The 20,708-nt window shown below is 36.6% G+C and overlaps 1 protein-coding gene across 1 annotated transcript in view; it reads right to left on the reverse strand.

The window, feature by feature from the left end:
* The window catches only part of LOC150106218 (glycine receptor subunit alpha-2-like), a 321,484-nt gene that overhangs the window by 240,960 nt on the left and 59,816 nt on the right, over positions 1-20,708 (reverse strand). The window contains exon 2 of the mRNA XM_090393043.1: positions 2,517-3,488. Within this exon, the coding sequence (XP_090249169.1) occupies positions 2,517-3,488 (972 nt within the window). The remainder of the gene's footprint in view (positions 1-2,516; positions 3,489-20,708) is intronic.

The raw sequence follows: 20,708 nt of genomic DNA on the forward strand, positions 1-20,708 counted from the left end.
CCTGGGCTTAGTAACCAAGAAAAGAGACAGACAGAAAGTTTTAAGTAAAGAATCCTCATTAGGAAGAATGTTAGTATGAGGGTAGAAGCAGGAAGTGGAAGAGTTAGAGAAAAGTATGACCAAAAGCTTTGAAATAGATCATACTTAACTCTGGGACCCCGAGTTAGCCATGCCTGTGCCTGCAAGTCGCAAGCCCCATGGGGATATAATAATAATAATAATAATACTAATTCTCATACATATATGCACTACCACTTCCAACATCTACTCTCCTCCCTATTCACCGTGCTCCCCCCCCTTCTGTTTCCCTGTTCCTCTTGCATTTCCATTCTCTCTTCATCTTTCATAGTACTACTATTTTCATTGCCAAGCATTTCACACTTCTTACTTCCTCTGATCTGTTGCTTGCAGTACACACTGCACTTCCTTCTACCAACAGTTTCTCAAACTCACTCATGCCAAATCCGTTCAAATGCAATCTGTCACTTTTGTATAAATCCACTTTTTCCTTAATACATGCCATACATCCACAAACTTCACTCCCTTTTTTCTCTCACACAGCTCTGTCAGAATACCATTCATGATTCTCGCTCTCCTTCTCAACTCCTCATCATTGCCATATCTCAGCAACACAATGACAACCTTTCCTACTATGCTGTTATATTTCACTCTTCTCAATAAACTCCTGGTGAATATCTTCATATTCTCCATATATATCCAACTAAATCATTTGTTCCTACAACCACCACTAACTCTCTTGCTTGTTCTCCCTCCTGGAAAGCAGACTATATGGACTCTCTCATTAACCAATCCTCGAATAATGTTATCTCCATACACTGCTATTTTGAAATTATTCATCACGTCTTTATCTCTTTTTTCTTTCATTCTACCATTTGCATTCTTTCATTTATTTTCACTAAATATCTAATATCACTTCCCATATTCCTCGCTTCATGTTTTATTTCGAGCAACTCTTTCTTCAAATATTGTATTCCAGCAATTTCACTCTCTGTTGGTCCCATAGTCCAAGTCCCTCTCATTTTGTCATACCTTTCTTCCATTTCCTCATTCCTACTTCCTTTCATTTCTTCATTCTTGTGTTCTTTCACTCACCCCCTCAGTCTCACTATCTTTCACTCCATTATTCACAGTATTCTGCACCCACATTTATGCTTTCATTTCTTCAGTCTGTTTGGCATTCACTGATAACTCCTCATTATCTTACAAAATATCACACTTACTACAAATCTATACATTCTGTTATCTCCTGTTCAGTCTCTCCACAAACACATCTTTCACATTGTGCATGTATACATGTTGCATTTGCATTTATAAGGTCTCAATATAACTATTTCAAGCACTGTTGCTCCAACTTGGTCTCCAAGGGTCCATGGAGATGAGGTGGATAAGATACAAATGAAAGTGACTAAGATGATATCAGAAATGTTTGGTGACAAGCACTGTAAATACACACGAGTGATAAAAGTGGAAGTGGATAAATCTTTCACTGTTTAGTAGAAGGGGAGAGAATGAGAGAGCAAGGGACTGTCACTTGCTCTCTCTGAAAGTAGTAGTCATGTTGCTATCAAAGTTGTGAGGGCTAGATTTTTCTTTTTGCAACTGCTGAACACATCATGCCCAAACAAATTTAGTGTAGTCTAACAGATAAGCTTAGGTGTTGATGGTTATTCATGACTTATTTTTCACAGTATTAACAACACCACAAACACTTTTAACAACAAAGATGTTTTATTAACGCTTATATTTCGCTGATTTTCAACTCAGCATCATCAGAGCACAACACACATGTAAACGCGACAGTGAGTGAGTGAAACAATATAATTGCAAAAGACAAAAGATCTAAAGTCCTATTTTGGCGCCCTCTAAAGAGAAAAAAAAAAAATTACTATGGCAAGTCGGGACTTGCAGACCACGCTTTGGACACTCCTTCACACAGGATTAGATGGAGGAAAACGAATGTGCTATTTAGGAGTCGTTATAGATCTGAAAGATTATTTTTTGAGTCAGCAATGGCTTTGAAGAATTCTCCCAACCTTAACAAATATGGTTGCATTAATTTGCCAAAAATTTGGGAGACGGTTATCCTAAGAAAAACTCCTGGATAACTGCTGTGTTTTTTTTTTTTTTTAGATCTTTTGTCTTTTGCAATTATATTGTTTCACTCACTCACTGTCGCGTTTACATGTGTGTTGTGCTCTGATGATGCTGAGTTGAAAATCAGCGAAATATAAGCGTTAATAAAACATCTTTGTTGTTAAAAGTGTTTGTGGTGTTGTTGATACCGTGAAAAATAAGTCATGAAATTTAGTGTAGGTCTGTTAGGTGGTATGTGATTTGATTGCACCTGCAATGATGAATCTGGATGCACTAATAACATAATAATGGATATAATAATAATCATAATAATAATTTACTATCAGTTAAAATAATCCTTTTAATATGTCAGAAGTTAACAAATGCATCCATATAATAATATAAGATAAGGGAATACTTACCTACTCAGTGTGGCTGATAAATAGTTTTCATCAATATCACATTCACACCATTGAAGCAAATTATTTGCTACTGCTTGCATGGTATTCATTTTTAAATTATCATTACTGAACAGTTCAGTTTTTAACAATCCATCTTTCCAAAATGTGTTAAAATGGTCAATATATTCAATTCCTTTGTACTCTGCATATGCTCTCACATGAGAATTAATGATATTTGACATTTTGTTAAAAGAAAAATATTTTTCTGATCTGGGTAATATGCTGGATAGGGCAAATTTCAGGTTTGACTCAGAGAGACTGTTGTACATTTTGTCGATAAGTCGTTTCACTCTTTGAACAACTATGATAGTACTGGATGATAACTCAGTGACTATGTCGTTAGAACCAGCATGAATAATTAATTTATCTGGAAAGTGACCTTCATATAAAACCTCATTAATCCTCTGTTCTGCATCATTAACAGTGAGTCCTGTATAAGATTCAGTAGTAATTGAGCATTTTCCATGGTTTAAATCACCTTCTAAGAATTTCAGTAATTCATCTCCAATCACAAGAATGTATATCTCTCTCTGTGATGAAGATTGTGATAATGAAAGAGCTCTGATTAATATATCCTTAAGATATCTGCTGTTTTTTTCAGAGATGAATGAATAAGAAGGATTTTTTTCTTGTTTTAGATCATTTTTCTCATACTCTTCTGGAACTTGTCCATATTCACTGATAATAAGACACTGCACAGAATTCTGAAGATTACTGCATAAATCACTATATCCATTTCTCCTGGAATTTAAATTCGTAACTAAGCCAGAAGATTCACCTTTTAGCTCATGGTCCCAAGTATTTCCATTGACAGGTTTGTTAAAGAAGTTTTCAGCAGGGGCTTTCAAGTAATCAATATACAGCTTTGGTAACTCTTGTTCTGAATCTTCACCTTCCTGAGCAGATAGTACAATGCTATGTCTTGAATGCACACTGAAAAATGAAATGTATTAAAAAGCTTAATTATGTTTACAGAAAGATATAAATGCTCCGATACATCAAAAATTGTAAATAAACAATTTTGAAATAAGTGTTTCTTTATTTCTAATGTTTTCATTACTTTTGAAAGAAATGTTTTTATTTTTGTTGTTGAATATATATATATATATATATAGGAGAAATATATTAAACTTGACAAGAAATTATATTCTTGTTTTAATCCTTTACCACAGTGTAAGGAAACAAAGTTGTATGTGAATTATTTTCATAACTAGTCTACTTGTATATAGAGGTTGTTGACTTCACATCAGTTGCCTCAATATCCCATAATGCAAAAACATTATGGGGAAAAGTCACTCACTACCCAGACCACTTTGTAAGTAATGGGGGGTCTTCTCCAAAAACTATGTGATCTTTCAGATTACTCTAACTCAATGTGTGAACCAAAGTATCATTTTAACTCATTACTCTTGATTACTCCAAGATACTTAGGTGGTTCTTCCAGACAACATCTGAAAAAATCGTGGCTCCATCCAATGACAGGTAAAAATCTACCACTGAACTACATGCAATCTTCCACAGCTAAAAAGAACTGCTTTTCTCCTGAGGCAAGCACAAACCAAAAGCCTCAAGCAAAGTCCACATCATAGCAATAGGCAAAAATCCATTGGAATATATAAGCAAGGCCACTACAGTGGCCAATTCAAGTGAAGATTTCCTTTCCAAAAACTCTGAGTGATCTAAAAGATCACTCTAAATCTAACCAAGTAACCTGAAAAGATCACCAAATCCATCAGAATACTCAGCATTAGCAGATAAAAATCTATTGTCAAATAGGATCAAACCACTTTGTAAGTAAGTAAATCAAGTCTTCTCCAAAAACAAATTGATTCTTCAGATTACTAACTTCAAGGAGTGACCCAGAAGGATCATTCTAATTTCTTATAATCTTGTTAACTCTTAATCACTTTAAGATACTCACTGTGATTCCATTCAGTGAGAAGCTAAAAACCACTCAGCATAACTGAGGATCCAGGACAAGAATCACCAAAATGCTTGCCATAGGCAAGCACCCAAGGAATACACTGATTAAGACGATTTTGTAGAAAACTAGGTGATCCCCTAGAACACACTGACCTCAATGAATGAAGAATCATTGAAACCCATTAACACTTGATCACTCCAAGATACTAAGCAGTGGTTCCACTCAGTGACATAAAAAAACTAATTATCTCTTAGGGCAAAGAACCCAATGACCAAGTTCATGTCAGTAGAAGCTATGCCACAGACAAACATCCACTGGAATCATGTTGCAGGTTTAATGGAATATTTATAGCAATAGTTCCAATATTTCACAAATCCCTTAAGATATCTTCAGGGATTACAAATAACTCTTGTAACACACACTCAAATACAACACAATACTAATTGAAACAAGTGAGTGACTGTAAAGTCCTATCTAGGTGGTGTGTGCCCTCTATGGGGGCACTTGTAGCTGGCCTAGGATGTAAAGTGGGATATCTGATAATGTTTCCCATATTTTGGGAAGTTTAATGCAACTATATTTATTTAAATTAGGTTGATTTCTGAGTACCACCACAGATTCTAAAAACAATCTTTCTTTTTTGAATTTAACATGGTGAAGCATGGTGGTTTTTTTTTTCCAGGATATCCTGTGGGTTGTATCCAAAACATGGTCTGCAAGGCCAGATTGACTATAGTCATGATTGCAGATGTATGATTTGTGTTCTAAATGGATGGTTGCTGATCTATCTGTCTGTCTGAAGTAAGCCAGCTTGCAGCAACAGGATAAAAACACGGTCTACAAATTGTAGTAACCCTTTATCTTTTCATAGGTTTTTCACCGCGTGACTTAAAAATCAAATTTTATCTTTGTTAAATTTGTGTCTGCATGTAATTATAAGTCATCATCATCATCATCATCAAATTCCTGCCATGTACCCTCAAGGGGTGTACAGGATATGACAGTACTACATGAAAAAACTACATCATTACTAACTTCCAATCTACAATTTTCCTCCAAATCAGTCTGTTACTTGTCAAGACTCCAACATTATCAGATCTTATATTTCTATCGTCTAAGGCACTTTGTACCGTATCAATCCACCTATATCTTGGTCTTCCTCTGGGTCGTTTTCCTGCCAACCTGGCAGAGAACACTTGTTTTGCTAATCTTTCCTCTCCCATTCTATTTAAGTGACCATACCATCTGAGATTAGCTCTGCTAACGCATTCCTGGATGCTGACAATGTCAAGTTCTTTCCTAATATCCTCATTTTTAATATGATATTGCCATTGATGCCATCTGTTCACGCCTCTAATCTTTCTCAGGACTCTCATATCTGCGGTCTCTAGTCTTTGGTCAAGTGTTTTACTTCTGACCCAGCTCTCAGATCCATAAGTTAAAATTGGTTTGAACACAGTCTTGTATACAGCTAATTTAGTGTTCCGACTAATTTCTTTCTTATTCCATATGAATTTATTCAATTGACTTCCCACGATACCAGCTTTGCTGATTCTGTTGTCTATTTCTATATTTAGTTTACCATCTTCAGTAAAAATTGTGCCTAAGTAGCTGAAATGTTTTACTTGTTCCACAGGTTCTCCATTCACAACACAGTTGACATTTTCAATGATTCTGCCTATTTTCATTGTCTTTGTCTTTTTATTGCTGACCTTCATACCATATCTATTACAACAGCTATTCAATTTAGTCAGAGAATCTTGCAGACTTGTAGCAGATTTATTTAGAAGTATAACATCATCCGCATAAAGCAAAGAGCTGACATTAACATCTCCAATTTTGATATCAGGTTTAATACCACATTCCTTCATAATGTGATCCATATAGATAATGAATAACAGAGGGGATAATGTACATCCTTGTCTTACACCAGATTTAACATTAAACCATCTTCCTGTACTTCCTTCAATTCTAACTGCTGACTCACAACTCAAATAAAGACTAAGTATTGCTTGATATAATGCCCCATTGACACCATATAACTGCAGCGTATTGAATAGCTTCTCTCTTGGCACCTTGTCATATGCCTTTTCCAAATCGACAAAACTTAAATACAGATCTTTGTTATATTCCCATGCTTTCTCGACTATTTGTCGTAAAGTGAAGATCTGATCCTGACAGCCTCTATTTGGCCTGAATCCAGCTTGTTCTTCACCAAGCTTTTCTTCCATAATTCTTCTCAACCGTTTCTCAAGTATACTTGCATAGATCTTGCCAGGAACACTCAGTAGGGAAATACCTCTGTAATTCTCACATTCAGTTTTATTTCCCTTTTTATATATGGGTACTATGAGAGCTCTACTCCAATCATCGGGAATTCGTCCCTCTGTCCAGGCTTTCTGAACTATGCAGTGCAGCCACTGTAAGACTCTTATACCACCATACTTCAGCATTTCTGGTCGAATATCATCTACTCCTGCTGCCTTTCCACATTTCAAGCCTTTGATGGCTTTTTCTACTTCAAGTATGGATATGTATTCCTGACTGCATGCCTGGTCAGTGTTTTTTATCACTGTGCTGTCATCACTGCTTGTTTCATTTAGCAGTTTTTCAAAGTAATTACTCCATACTTCAAGGATATCTTTTTCTCCTGTTTTCATTTCACCTTTATCATCTCTAATTCCTTTTACAGCACTCTTTCCTCCATTCCTAAGCTTCTTCAACAACCTCCAGAATATTTTGCCACCTTCTTGATATTTATTTTCTATATTCTTGCCAAAGTCCTCCCATGACTTTTGTTTAGCTAGTTTTACACACTGTTTAGCTTTCTTACATTTGTCTCTGTATTCTGTAAGAGTAAAAGCTGACTTATTTGCCAGGAACTTTTGATATGCTTTCTTCTTTTCCTTCACCGCCTCTTTAACTTCCTGTGTCCACCAGGGAGTTCTGATTTTTTTATCTTTGCACACAACCTCACCACATGCCTCTCTGGCAGAATCAATCAATGTTTCCTTCAGAGTTTGCCACTGAATCTCCAAGGTTTGATTCCTGTTCTCAAACTCTTTCATTTTCTTTTCAATAATATTTCTGTATTTTAGTCTACAGTTTACATCTGAGAGCTGCTCAACTTTTATTCGCTTTAAAACTTTCTTACATGTTATTCTTTTCAATATGAAATTCAATTTTATCCTGCTCAAGACTAAATAGTGATCACTTCCAATTTCAAATCCTCTGTACACTCTGGTGTCCTGCACCAGGGAGAAAACATCACTATCAACAATAACATAGTCAATGAGACTTTTCTTATTCCTAGCCTCTTCTCTCCATGTGAATTTGTGCACATTTTTATGTTGGAACATGGTGTTAGTAATAACCAGTCCATGTCCTGAGCAGAAATCCAACAGATATTTGCCATTATTATTAGCTTTGCTCTTTTCTCCAAATTTTCCCAAAATATTTTTGTATGTCTCACAATCATTTCCTACTCTACTATTTAGATCCCCAACAAGGACCAACTTTTCCTTTTTCATTGTGTCAGTTGCTTTTTCTAAAGCCTCAAAAAATTCCTCCACTTCTACCTTAGTAGAACCTTCTGTGGGACCATAGGCACAAATAAGTCTCATTGTCCAGTTCCCCATTCTCATATTTGCCCACATTACTCTACTTGAGACTGACTGCCATTCAAGAAGATTAGCCTCGTATTTTGTGTTGAATAGTATGCTACTCCTTCTTTTCCTTGATTGTCATTGCCTGAATATAACATTTTGTATTTATTGCTGAGAAAGATCTCACCAGTTTTGGTCTTTTTTGTTTCAGTCACCCCTATTATGTCGATCTGGTACTTATCTAATTCCTCAGCTAGCTCCATTTCTTTGCCATTCAGGCTTCTTACGTTGATAGTACCGATCTTTAACTCTGGTGATGTTGAGTTGGGGTTTGTTTTCAGATTTGTTCCAGTAGCTGACTTTTCGCTGTTCGCCCTGGTTCCCTGGCGAAAACAACGGGGGCCTTGTTTAACCGGGCGACGCCCCAGCCAGCATGAAATTTTGTCATGTTGTACCATCATTTTTTATTTTAGTTTAACCAATAAGAATACAATTTGGTTGGCTAAATCCCAAATTGCCAGCCCATCCTCGTTCGTTCAGTATCAAAGTAGATACCCAACAGGGTGCACCACGAGAAGGTGAGGATTGGACATTAGGTCAGAAGCCCTGGTCGGTTCTCCGCATTCCTTTAAAGGCTATGTGGAGGTCTCCTCTCAGTTATACAGCTTTGACCCTTAAGCACCCCGTAAGTAGCGAATTGATATTAGGAGAAATACCCTTTAGCATGCATGTACCTCAATTGTTTACTGTATAAAACGTTTATTGTTGAAAATTGTCCTCGTTTCTGCCAGGAAAGTGCATTAAAAATCATAAGTGTGTTCATCTCAAGCTGAGCACTTCATTTTCTGGTGAGTTACATACAATATGTAATGCTTGCTTTTTTGTGTAAAAAATTATTTTTATAGTAATGGCCACAAACCGCAATTAAAGGGAAAACCAACATTGAAAACAAAATTAATTTCTCTCGAAGAAAAATATTCAAAATCTTGGATCGGTTGAAAAATGAAGAAAAACCAGAAGTTTTTGCAGGGACTTTGAATTTAAATGAATCAAGAATTCGAACAATCAAACAAAATGAACATAAAATCCGAGAAAGTGTTTATTGCTGGGTCAACGATAAGTGCAAAGAGCATTGCTCGTGTATGCGATATTTTAATGGAAAAATGGAGAAATCTCTAATGATTTCGATAAAAGATTGCACCTGAAAAGAAAATTCCTATGGATGGAAATCTTATTAAACAAAAAACTCTCAAAGTTTACAAACATTTATTGTGCAGACCAGGTGTTCAATGCTGATGAATCCGGGTTATATTGGAAAAAAGTGCAAAAATGCACTTATATTTCAAAAAATGAAAGATCAGCTCCTGGATTCAAAGTTTCCAAAGATAGAATTACTCTACTGTTTTGTAGTAATGCATCAGGTGATTACATGACAAAACCAGTGTTTATTAACCAATCCTCAAATCCTCGTGCTATGAAAGATTAAAATATGCACTATTTTCTTTTGCCTAAAACATTTATGCATTATGTGCAATGAAGTTTAAGTACAATTTGTAATTTTTATACTTTTATACTATGTATTTGTTTCATAGTTTATATGTTTTCTTAACTTACATGAATTACCTGAATTAAATAAAAAAATATTTTTTGTTGGATATGTCGTTGTTTATATAATTAAAAAAAAAAAAAAAACTGAAAATGGGAATGACTTACCAAGAATCTCCTAATCGCTATTGCTACTTCTGGGCTTGCATATGATTGGTTGATTGGTATGGTATTAACAAAAGATCACACGACTCAACAACAAAGGCAAGCTGATGATTGCTGAGTTGAAATGCCGATTCTCTTCAACCAAATTCCAAAAATATCTGAAACTGCCATAACAATATTCACTATCTATTTCTTCAAGTTTTAAACTTTTTTTCATGTGCGAGGTATATGTGAAATTTTTCAATTTATTTTTTCGTAAAGTAAAATCAGGCCTCTGAGATATATTCGAGGGCTAGTTATATTCAAGTAAATATGGTAGTACAGGCATAAGCATGAAACAGTTATCCAGAAGAGTGGTCTAATTAACTGGATAGTCTCTTCTGAATAGCACAGGAATTCATTTGGTGTTAATTTGTTTGGAGTTGTATATAGGTGAGAAGTAATTCCTTGAATAGAAAAGGACACCCACTCTTCTGGAATAGAAATAGGCTATGGATGTGATGTGTTTAGGCCATAAAAGGCTAGGTATAAGTCAAATAGCAAAAACACATAGAAAATATTTAAATAGCATTTTATTACATCAAATATTGTGAACCGAAAATAACTGATCATTATCAGGAATCAAACAGTTCAACATGGTAAAGAACAATGGATTTTAAAAGATACAAGTCACACATCAGTCTAATACACCACAGTAGACTTCAAGGTACAAAAAAAACTACTGCTTGCAACCAGAAAGTTTTTTGCACTTGGCTAGAAAGTAAATTATTATTATTATTTGTGACACCTCCAAGGAGTCCGAAGACTCATCGCGGGAGGAAACCTATTGTACAACTCTCCGTCTCCACCACTACACCGAACCTCTACCACCAGTCAACAACATCAGTGCCATCTACTGTCCACCACCACCACCACAACTAGAATTTTTTGTCTGTAAATTGCGTGTGTTCTGAAAGGTTGATTTGTCTGTATGCAGGATGAAAAAACCAGAGTTTTCGGGAGAAAAAACCCTGCTACTTCCGTATGAGATTGGCTAACTCACCTTCGATTGAATTAAATTCAAATAAATTATGCTTGCCAAGAAATGATTTCTTCTTTAATCCTTTATCCAACTGTAAACAACATAAAGATCCAAGTGTAAGGAAACAAAGCTTGCATGTTAAATATATTCACAGCTAGGCAGCTTGTTTAGAAGCTGATGATTTCACATCAATTGCCTTAGTATTCCATAATGCAAAGTACATTTCCTACTGGACGTGCATAGTGCTATTCACTTGGTGGGGGGGAATCATTATTGGGGCCATTTTATAAGTAACGGGATCTTCTCTAAAAATAGACAATCCTGAAGATCATTCTAACCTTAGAGAGTGACCCAGAAGATCATTTTAACTCATTAACTCTCAATCACTCCATGATACTCAGTGGTTCCAGTCAGTCACAGGCATAAACCTACCACCAAAGCACTTATCTTCTACTGCATACTCTAGAAGATAAGTGCATACTCTAGAAGCACTTACTTTCTAGAGTATGCACTCACTGAAGGGTCCTAATCAAGGCTGTGTCAGTAGCAGCTATGCCACAGGCAAACATCCATTGTAATTCAGATATCAAGACCACTGCACTATATCTCTTGATGGAAAACCACATCAATGAGAGCCAGACCTAGGAAGATACAAAGTTTAACTATGTCGAAATCATAGATTTCTCAAGCACCAGTAACAAAAAAGGTGTATATCCTTTTTACACCTTTTTTTTTTTTTTTTTTTCCACTTGGTGAATACGAACACTGCTGTAAGTTTAGATGGAATATCATCTCAGGTGTTGCATGAATGTGTAAAAGGAACTGTCAACGCCTCTTACTTGGTTATTTAACTTAAGTTTAAACTCTGGAATGGTCCCTAGGGAGTGGAAGGAAGGCAAAGTAGTTCCTTTGTATAAAGATGGCTCTAAAACTGCGGTAGTTAATTACAGACCAATCACCATCTCGGGAGTGGTGGTAAAAGTATTGGAAAAGTTGGTTAAAGACAAAATTCACGAATGGGTGGATCAGGATATGATACTCTATAGGGGCCAACATGGTTTTGTTAAAGGTCGATCGTGTGTTAGTAATTTATTAGCTTTTTATAACAGAATGACATCTGAGTTGGATAAAGGAAATGGCTACACAGTAGTACTTCTGGATTTTGCTAAGGCTTTTGACAGGATACCCCATGGAACACTGTTGCGTAAATTGGAGCAGATGGGGATGGATACTAAACTGGTGATATGTACAAGAGAATGGCTCAGGAAGAGATACCAGAAGGTGGTGTATGGAGGAGCAGCGTCCAGGATGAGGCAGGTGACCATTGGTGTACTTCAGGGCTCTGTGCTTGGGCCATTGTTGTTTAATTTGTACATAAATGATATAGGAAATGGCTTAGAGGGAGATATCCAGTTGTTTGCTGATGATGCAAAGTTGGGTAGCCCATTAAAAAATCAAGCTGATGTTGAGAGTTTGCGGGATGATTTAAATAAGCTGGTAAAATGGGCAAAAGGTAATGGATGTCAGTTCAATGTGGAAAAGTGTAAAGGTATGCATTTTGGGATTAAAAGATTACCAGCTGTGTACTACATTGATAGAACGGTACTCCAAGAGAGAGTACCGTTCTATCAATAGGAATAGTGAGATGAAGTTCAGGGGACACATTGCTAAGGTGTCCAAGATTGCACATAGGATTACTTGGTTATTGAGGAACACACTAACATCCAGAGATAAAGAGGTTATTATTCCCCTTTATAAAGTGTTGATACTTCCACATTTGGATTACTGTGCTCAGGTCTGGTCACCTGGATTCCTTGGAGATGAGGAGGTTGTGGAAAGGGTTCAGAGGAGAGTGACTAAGTTGGTGAGTGATGTAAAAAATGCTTCCTACATTGATAGATTGAGACCTTGTGGATTGTAGAGGTTGGCTGATAGATGGAGAAGAGGGAATATGATAGAAACATTTAAATTACTAAAAGGTTTTTATAAGACTGATGCAGGGAAAATGTTTCAACTGTGTGATGGTGATGGAAGAACAAGAGGTGAACCCTGGAAATTAAGGAAAAGTATGGTTAACAAGGTGTGAGAACAAGGTTTTTTGCCTGGAGGGTGGTTAATGAGTGGAATGTATTGCCTGACTCAGTTGTGAGTTCTTTTTCTGTAAATGAATTCAAGGATATGATAGATATTGTTTTGATAGTTTGGGTCTCCCGTGATGAGTCTACTGACTACATGGAGATACCCGTAATAATAATAATAATAATAATAATAATAATAATAATAATAAACAGAAAATGACACTCTTTTGGAGTGGAATAGGCTATAAACATGGAATAGGCTATAAAAGTGTGTAGAAAATGTAGGGAGAATGAGGAATTGAAGTGTATTTCGGATCGTGAGTACGATATTTTTGTCAAACTTCAGAATGAGAAAATAGCGATATGACAAGAAATGGCAAGGTTGTACATGAGAATTATGAGAGTGTGAATGTAGAAAGTGTGAATGATAGTATTAATGGTTTCTCAGAGAATAAAAAAGATGAGATAGATGCAATGAGTGAGATCGCGTTGTTGAATGGTGCGATAGAAAGGGCAAAACAGCAGCTAGAGTGCATGAACAAAAGTCGACTGAACGAACCAACCAATAATAAAAGGTATGACAGGAAAAATAGACGTATGAATGTGAACATGAACAAAATGAAGGATAGAGTGCTGTATGGAGACTCGTTAGTACGAAGTGTGTTAGTAGAGGATTTGACAAAATCGTACCAACCTGGTGCGACCATAAAGGATGTAACTGAGTCTATTAGAGAGCAAAAGGAAAGGGTGAAAGAAATGATTGTTGTGGCAGGTACGAATGATTTGAAAGGAGATAAAATGGAAATGATAGAAGACCTGAATGAATTGTTTGAGGTAGCAAAAGAAAAGAGTGAGAGAGTTAGAATGATTAGTCTTTTGCCACGGTTATGTATGATGAGTGGTGTGGAATTTGTGGACGTGTGGAGTGAGTTTGATGGGCGAAAGGATCTATATAAGATGGATGGCTTGCATTTGAATGGTTACAGTGTAAGAAGACTTGAGAAAGTGTTGCTGAATGTAGTGGATGTGCATATTCAGGGAAACTAGATTTGTTAAGGGGGGGGATAGATATACAGTCCTTAGGGAGGCAGTTGAATGTAAGAATGAATATAATATGCTAGAGCAAATAAGGACAACAAACCAGAGTGGGATAGTTAATAAAAGGCATCAAGGTAGGGTTGGGGCTAATGGGGATCTTAAATTCATGTACACTAATACTAGGAGTATTAGGAACAAGAAGGAAGAGTTTTTGGCCATGGTTGGCACTTCCAGACCACAGGTTATTGGTATTAGTGAAACATGGCTGACTGTAGATGATATAGCTAGTGGGATTGAATGTGATGGGTATAGTGTGTTCAGGAATGACAGAGAGAATAAAATGGGGGGAGGAGCATTGTTGATGATAGCTGATGAGCTACAGCCAAGGAGAATAGAAGTTGAATTGCAGGATAGAGAAAAGAGCACATTTGAGGCCATTTGGTATGAGATTGTGGCTAGCAGAACTAAATATACAATTGGGTGCTGCTATAGACCAGGTGATGGAAAAGATGGTGGTGACAGTATGCACAAGCAAATAGAAGAAATGAGTGGAAGGAGGGTGATTATTATGGGAGATTTCAACTATGGTCGCATTGATTGGAGTGAGGAGAGGACACACGGGAGGAAGGAATTGGATTTTATGCGGTTATTAAGGGATAACTATCTGCAACAGCATGTAATGTAAAATACTAGAGGTCAGAGAGTGCTTGACCTAGTAATTACATCTGAGGATTTGGCTGTAACAAATATGACCACATTGCCACCAATCGGTGAGAGTGATCATAGGGTCTTGACTTGGGAGGTGACTAAAGGTGTAGAATTTTCAATTAAGACAGGGTACATGTGGAATTATCGGGCTGGAAAGTATGACAAGCTTAGGAGTTTGATTGGCTCAGTGCCATGGCATGTACAACTGCAAGGACTAGAAGTTGATAGTGCAGGGGAGGTAGTTAAGAAGTGCTTGCATGAAGCAATGGCTGACTGTATACCTAGAGTCCGAATAATAAATCAAGTAGGGGTTAAATGGATGAATAACACCATTAAGCTTGAGCTGCAAAAAAAGAAACAACTATGGAGGGAATTTAAGGAGAAAGGTGACCGGCAGGCACATGAATGGTATAAAGCGCAGGCCAGAAGGGTGACGAGTGTGGTAAGAAAAGCAAAAAAAGGATTACGAAAGAACATTGGCCATGCAGGCTAAAGAGAATCCTAAACAGTTTTTTAGATATGTGAGCAATTGTAAAAATATCAATGTCAAATATAATCTGAGCAATTGTGAGTGCACAGGATGTCAAAATTTTACAGGATGATTTGGATAGTTTGGAGAACTGGGCTAGGAAAAATGGATGTCAGTTTAATGTGGCAAAGTGTAAGGTTATGCACTTTGGGGTGAAAAGAATAGCAGCAGTACATCGCATTGGTGGAACCGTACTCCAGGAGATTGATGAGGCCAGGGATTTGGGAGTGTTGGTGGATAGGGAATTCAAGTTTGGGGGCACATTGCAAAAGTGACTTAAACAGCTCACCAAATCACTTGGCTTCTGAAAAATACTTTAACATGCAGAGACAAACAAGTTGTTGTTCCTCTGTATCGAGTCTTGATAAGACCCCATCTGGACTTCTGTGCCCAGTTATGGACACCAGGGTTTCTTTGTGATGGGGAGGAAGTGGAGAGGGTCCAGAGATGAGTGATCAAGATGACAGCAGGTCTGTGGAAGGAACCTTATGAGAATAGGTTGAAGATCTGTGGATTGCAGAAATTGGACGATAGGCGAAGGAGGGGTGATATGATTGAGACATTCAAATTACTGAAGGGTTTTTATAAGATTGATCCAGAAGATATTTTTGAAAATATGACTGGTGGTGGGAGGACTAGGGGCCATGCATGGAAGCTGGGCAAGAGCGTGGTTGACAAGGGTGTTAGAGCTAGGTTTTTTACTTGGAGAGTGGTGAATGAGTGGAATAAGCTTCCAAAGTCTGTTGTGGGTGCTACGACCGTGAATGAGTTCAAGGCAAGATATGATAGATACTGTGTGAATGTTGAATAGTTGTTCCAGACATGATGTTAGGGCCTCCCTCGATGAGTCTGTCGACTCCTTGGAGTTTCCCGGAACAATAATAATAATAATAATAATAATAATAATAATAATAATAATAAAACTTCTGCATGTTTCAGTACTTAAGTCAAGTACTGAAACATGCAGACACAAGACATAAAATAACATTTTATTACATCAAATATTTTTTTCTGAAAATAACAGATTACTGTCAGGGATCAGACAATTTAACAAGGTAAAATAACAATGGATTTCAAAAGATATGAACTGTGCACTAGTGCAATATGGCACAGCAGACTGTGAAGTGCAAAAAAAAAAGAAACTTCTGCTTGCAACTAATATGGATAAGATTTGAGGCTGATGACTTCACATCACTTGCCTTCGTATCCCAAAATGCAAAGCACATTTCTTTCCAGACATGCATAATGCTATGCATTAAGGGAGAGCGGGCCTATCACCTCTCTTTAAGTAATAGGGGTCTTCTCCAAAGAATAGCAATCCTACAGATAACTCTTACCTTAATGAGTGTACCAAAGGATCATTTTAAATCATTAACTCTTGATTACTCCATGATACTCAGTGACAAGCATAAGCCTACCACAGAGCAGACCATTCATCTTCTATGCACCTAACCTACTAAAGGGCCCTAATCTAGGTGATGTCAGTAGAAACTATGCAATATGCAAGTATCCATTATAATTCAGATACCAAGACCACTTCAGCAAATCTCACATCCATGGAAAACCACATCAGTGAGAGCAAGATCTGGGAAGATATCAAGTTTGAATGAATGTCAAAATCATGCATTTCTCACATACAACATAAAAATGTGTGCCATCTTATTATTAATTTATTCTGGATAAGGAGATAGCTGTAGAAAGTTTTTTCACTTATTATTATTATTATTGTTTAGGCCTCCAAGGAGTCAAAAGACTCATTGCAGGAGGTCCTTCCTAGGAAACCCAAGTCTATCGAGACTCATCGTGGGAGGTCCCTCCTAGGAAATCTCCATGGAGTCAGGGGACTTATCTTGGGAGATCCACACTAACCTTTATACACACAAAACCAACATACCTCTTCATAAACTCATTCATTGAGGACATTCATAACTAATTCTGCCAATTCATTCAGCTCATTTACCACTCTCCCTTACTAACCACTCTTACACAACTTCCATGGATGACCCCTAGTTCTCTGACTATTTATCATATACTGAAAATTTTTCTTTGCATCAATTTTATAAAACTCCTTTAATATCTTATAAGTTTTTATCATGGATAAGACTCCAAGACCTCTTTTCCACCTATCAACTAAACTTTGCAACTCACACACCTTCAACCTATCCTCATAAGGAGCATTCCACGCACCTGTCACGAGATTGATCAATTGTCTCTTAATCCTCTCTACAACCTCCTGATCCCCAAGAAACCCAGGTGACCAGATCTGTGCACAGTAGTCAAGTTGCAGCTGAATCATAGCCTTATAATAAGGAATAATAACTTCCCTATCTTTACTTGTTAGCATGTTTTTCAACATCCAAGTAATTTGATTTGATACAAGTAATCTAAAATCTGAGCTATTTTACCAATATTTGTAATATGCCATCAGAACTTCGACTCTCTGTACACCATAATCCCCTAGCCTTATCAACTTCCTACAATCTATCATCATCAATGTGATACACAGTATGCAACCTTTGCAACCCAAAGTGCATAACATTACATTATGAAGTATTAAATTGACAATCATTATCCTTTGTCCACAATGCCAATTTATTTAAATCATCCTGCAGCATATCTACATCACCTTTATCAACTATTGCCCTCCCCAGTTTTGCATCATCAGCAAATAACTGAATGCCCCTCTTAAATCTTTCCCTATATCATTGATATACAAATTAAAGAGTAGTGACCCTAGTAGAACCTCGAGTTATTTCACTAGTTACCCTCATTCTCTTAGATTCTACTCCACTGTATACTCCTCTCTAGTGTCTGTCTGTCAAGCATCCCCCTATCCATGCTACAACTACAGCAGATACAGCAGTATCATGGTGTAGTCATTTCTTTTATCCAATGCCACTCTCACATTATTATAAAATATGAACAAATTACGAAAAGGACCTACCCTTTAGAAAGACATGCTGCCGAACTACAGAGCATAGTATCCCTATCCAACCAATGTTGGATTTTACCTTTAACCAACTTTTCCAAAACTTTAACAAACACTCCTGATATATTAATTTGTCTGTGTCTTGGAGTCACCTTTATGTAACTATCTATCTTTGGAACTATTCTTTTTTCACTCCGAAGTTTGCCAGAGCTGAGACTCAGATTGAATATATTTATCAATGGCAATTCCCTTGCACATTCACATAGCACACAGGCTGACATGCCATCCACTCCTGCTGCTATATTCACATTTGGATATTTTTCAATATGCTGAACACCTGTTCATCTATCTCAATTTTGATATGCATCTCTGTCACATCATCAACTGCAAAATCTCCACCTGGATGATACACCTGTGAAAAATGATCACTCAGCAACTGAACAATTTCTTTTGTCTCTATCACCTTCCTACCATCAGCGCTGATTAACCATCCAACCAGCCACACAGATCAAATATATCAAAATATACATTTCATATCCACATCATTTTTTCTATAATATCCAAATGTTATATTGACTTCAATGCGTACTTTGCATCTATATAATTATGGAAGTATATACACGTCCAAACCAGTACAATGGAAAAATTACCATGGTAATTTTTCTTCTTACTTGCTGTGTAACAAAAAAAAAACTCTTTTGAACTTACTTTGGTCTGTTTAGCTAATTTTCTCTAGTAATCTGATTTGCCCTTTCTTATTATACAAGTCACCATTCTTGCTTGCACTTTGTACTGCTCATGAGTATGCTGATCACCTTTTTCTTTGTATTTTTCCCATAGTGTTTTCCTTTTTTGCAGCTCTTTCTTTATGTTTCTACTTGCCCACTTAATCCTTACTTGGTTTATCCTCCTGACTTTGGGCATCCAGTCTGATACTGTTTTTTTTTTCGAAAGTCTCCAAAGTACATAATGAACAGCTTTATAGTTCAACATAAACTCTTTCTGGAAAGAGAATTCCGCATGATTAGCAATTTCCCAGAACAAGACCGCATGGTCACTCTCCCCAATTGGAGACAAAATGACTACCTTGGTTATGCATATATCTTCAGATGCTATTATCAGATCCAGCACTCTCAACACGGTTACAGAGTAAATTATACTTGCTAAGATATTATATATTCTGGTTTAATCCTATATCCAAGCGTGAACAAACAAAGGTTTATTATGAATTATATTCACCACCAGGTAAATATAACTCATAATATCATTTAATATAATATATATAATACATAATAAAATTCATAACATAATAGAGCTAGGGAGGTATCTGATGAAATTGACTGCAAAGATAGAAAAATAAGAACACCATGGTGGAGACGAGAAGTTAAAGAAGCAATCCTGGAAAAGAAGAAAGCATACCAAAAGTTCCTAGCATATAAATTGGCAGATGCACTAAAAGAATATACATAAAAATGTAGGATACCTAAGCCATGTGTAAATGTAGCTGAACAAAACTCATAGGAAGACTCTGGTAAGAGAATGGAAAATAAATATCAGAAAGATGGCAAAATGTACTGGAGGCTATGCTATTGAAGAAGCTCAGAAATTATTATTATTATTATTATTATTAAACAAGACCTCATGGAGTTAAAGACTCATCTAGGAGGTCCTTAATGGAAGAAATGGAAGAAAGAGTACTGTCAAAGGAATCAAAGATGATAAAGGTGACAAGAAAACTGAAGATAAGGATATCCTGGATGTATGAGGGCGGTCTGAAAAGTTTTTGGCCTAACAATGAAAAAATAGGTATGTAAGAAGAGCTCCAGATTGAGATAAGTATTCTTGGAATAATTAAGTATATATATGAGTGTTTGTTTGAGTAAGAGCTGCTGTAAACGTTGTGCGCTACCATTATATTAGTGTGGGGGATTTTGTTTTGCTTAAACTTAATTACAAATTCGTTGTTATTATTAGACTTTAGAGTGGTAACTGGCAGATTAAACATGGCGGCAGCTTTGTCATTCCATGACTTTAACTTAGACTTTAGTCGTTTCGTTAAGTCTGAGGCGTGTTGTATGTATTCTTTCGATTACATAAATGATTTGTGGATGGAAAGAGGGCGTGTGTGTGAAGTGTTACCTGAACAAGGAATTGATGAATGCAAATATGAAATTGATGACAGAAAGTGTTAGTAGCGAGAATGTCGTGGGGAAAATGAGTGCACATTTGAAAGAGAGGTGAAAGAATGTTAAAAAATCATAAAAAAGAAAACTAGTGATTTAAAAACCGTAATGGATGTTAATAAGGACAAAAGTGAGGCAAGAGTGGCAGAAGGAAACGAAATTGAGAGAACGAATGAAACTGGAAATGGCGTAATGCAGGTGCAGGAAAAAATCAAAAGAATGAATGATAACGAAAGTCAGGATGCATGTTGAACAGAAAGTACGGAAGCCCAGAAGGATGAATGAGAGTGAAAGCAATAAGAGGGTGTTGAGAGTTAGGAAATTAGAAAGAATGAATGATAGAGAGAATGTGACGCGAGATTCAGAAGTTGAATTGAATTGGATGAGGAAAGAGATGAAATGGATGAGGAATGAAATTAAGAAAATTA

The sequence above is a fragment of the Typopeltis vanoorti genome, chromosome 5 (genome assembly GCF_054136105.1).
Source record: "Typopeltis vanoorti isolate ZY-2024b chromosome 5, IOZ_Tvanoo_1.0, whole genome shotgun sequence".
In the NCBI taxonomy this organism is placed as follows: Eukaryota; Metazoa; Arthropoda; class Arachnida; order Uropygi; family Thelyphonidae; genus Typopeltis; species Typopeltis vanoorti.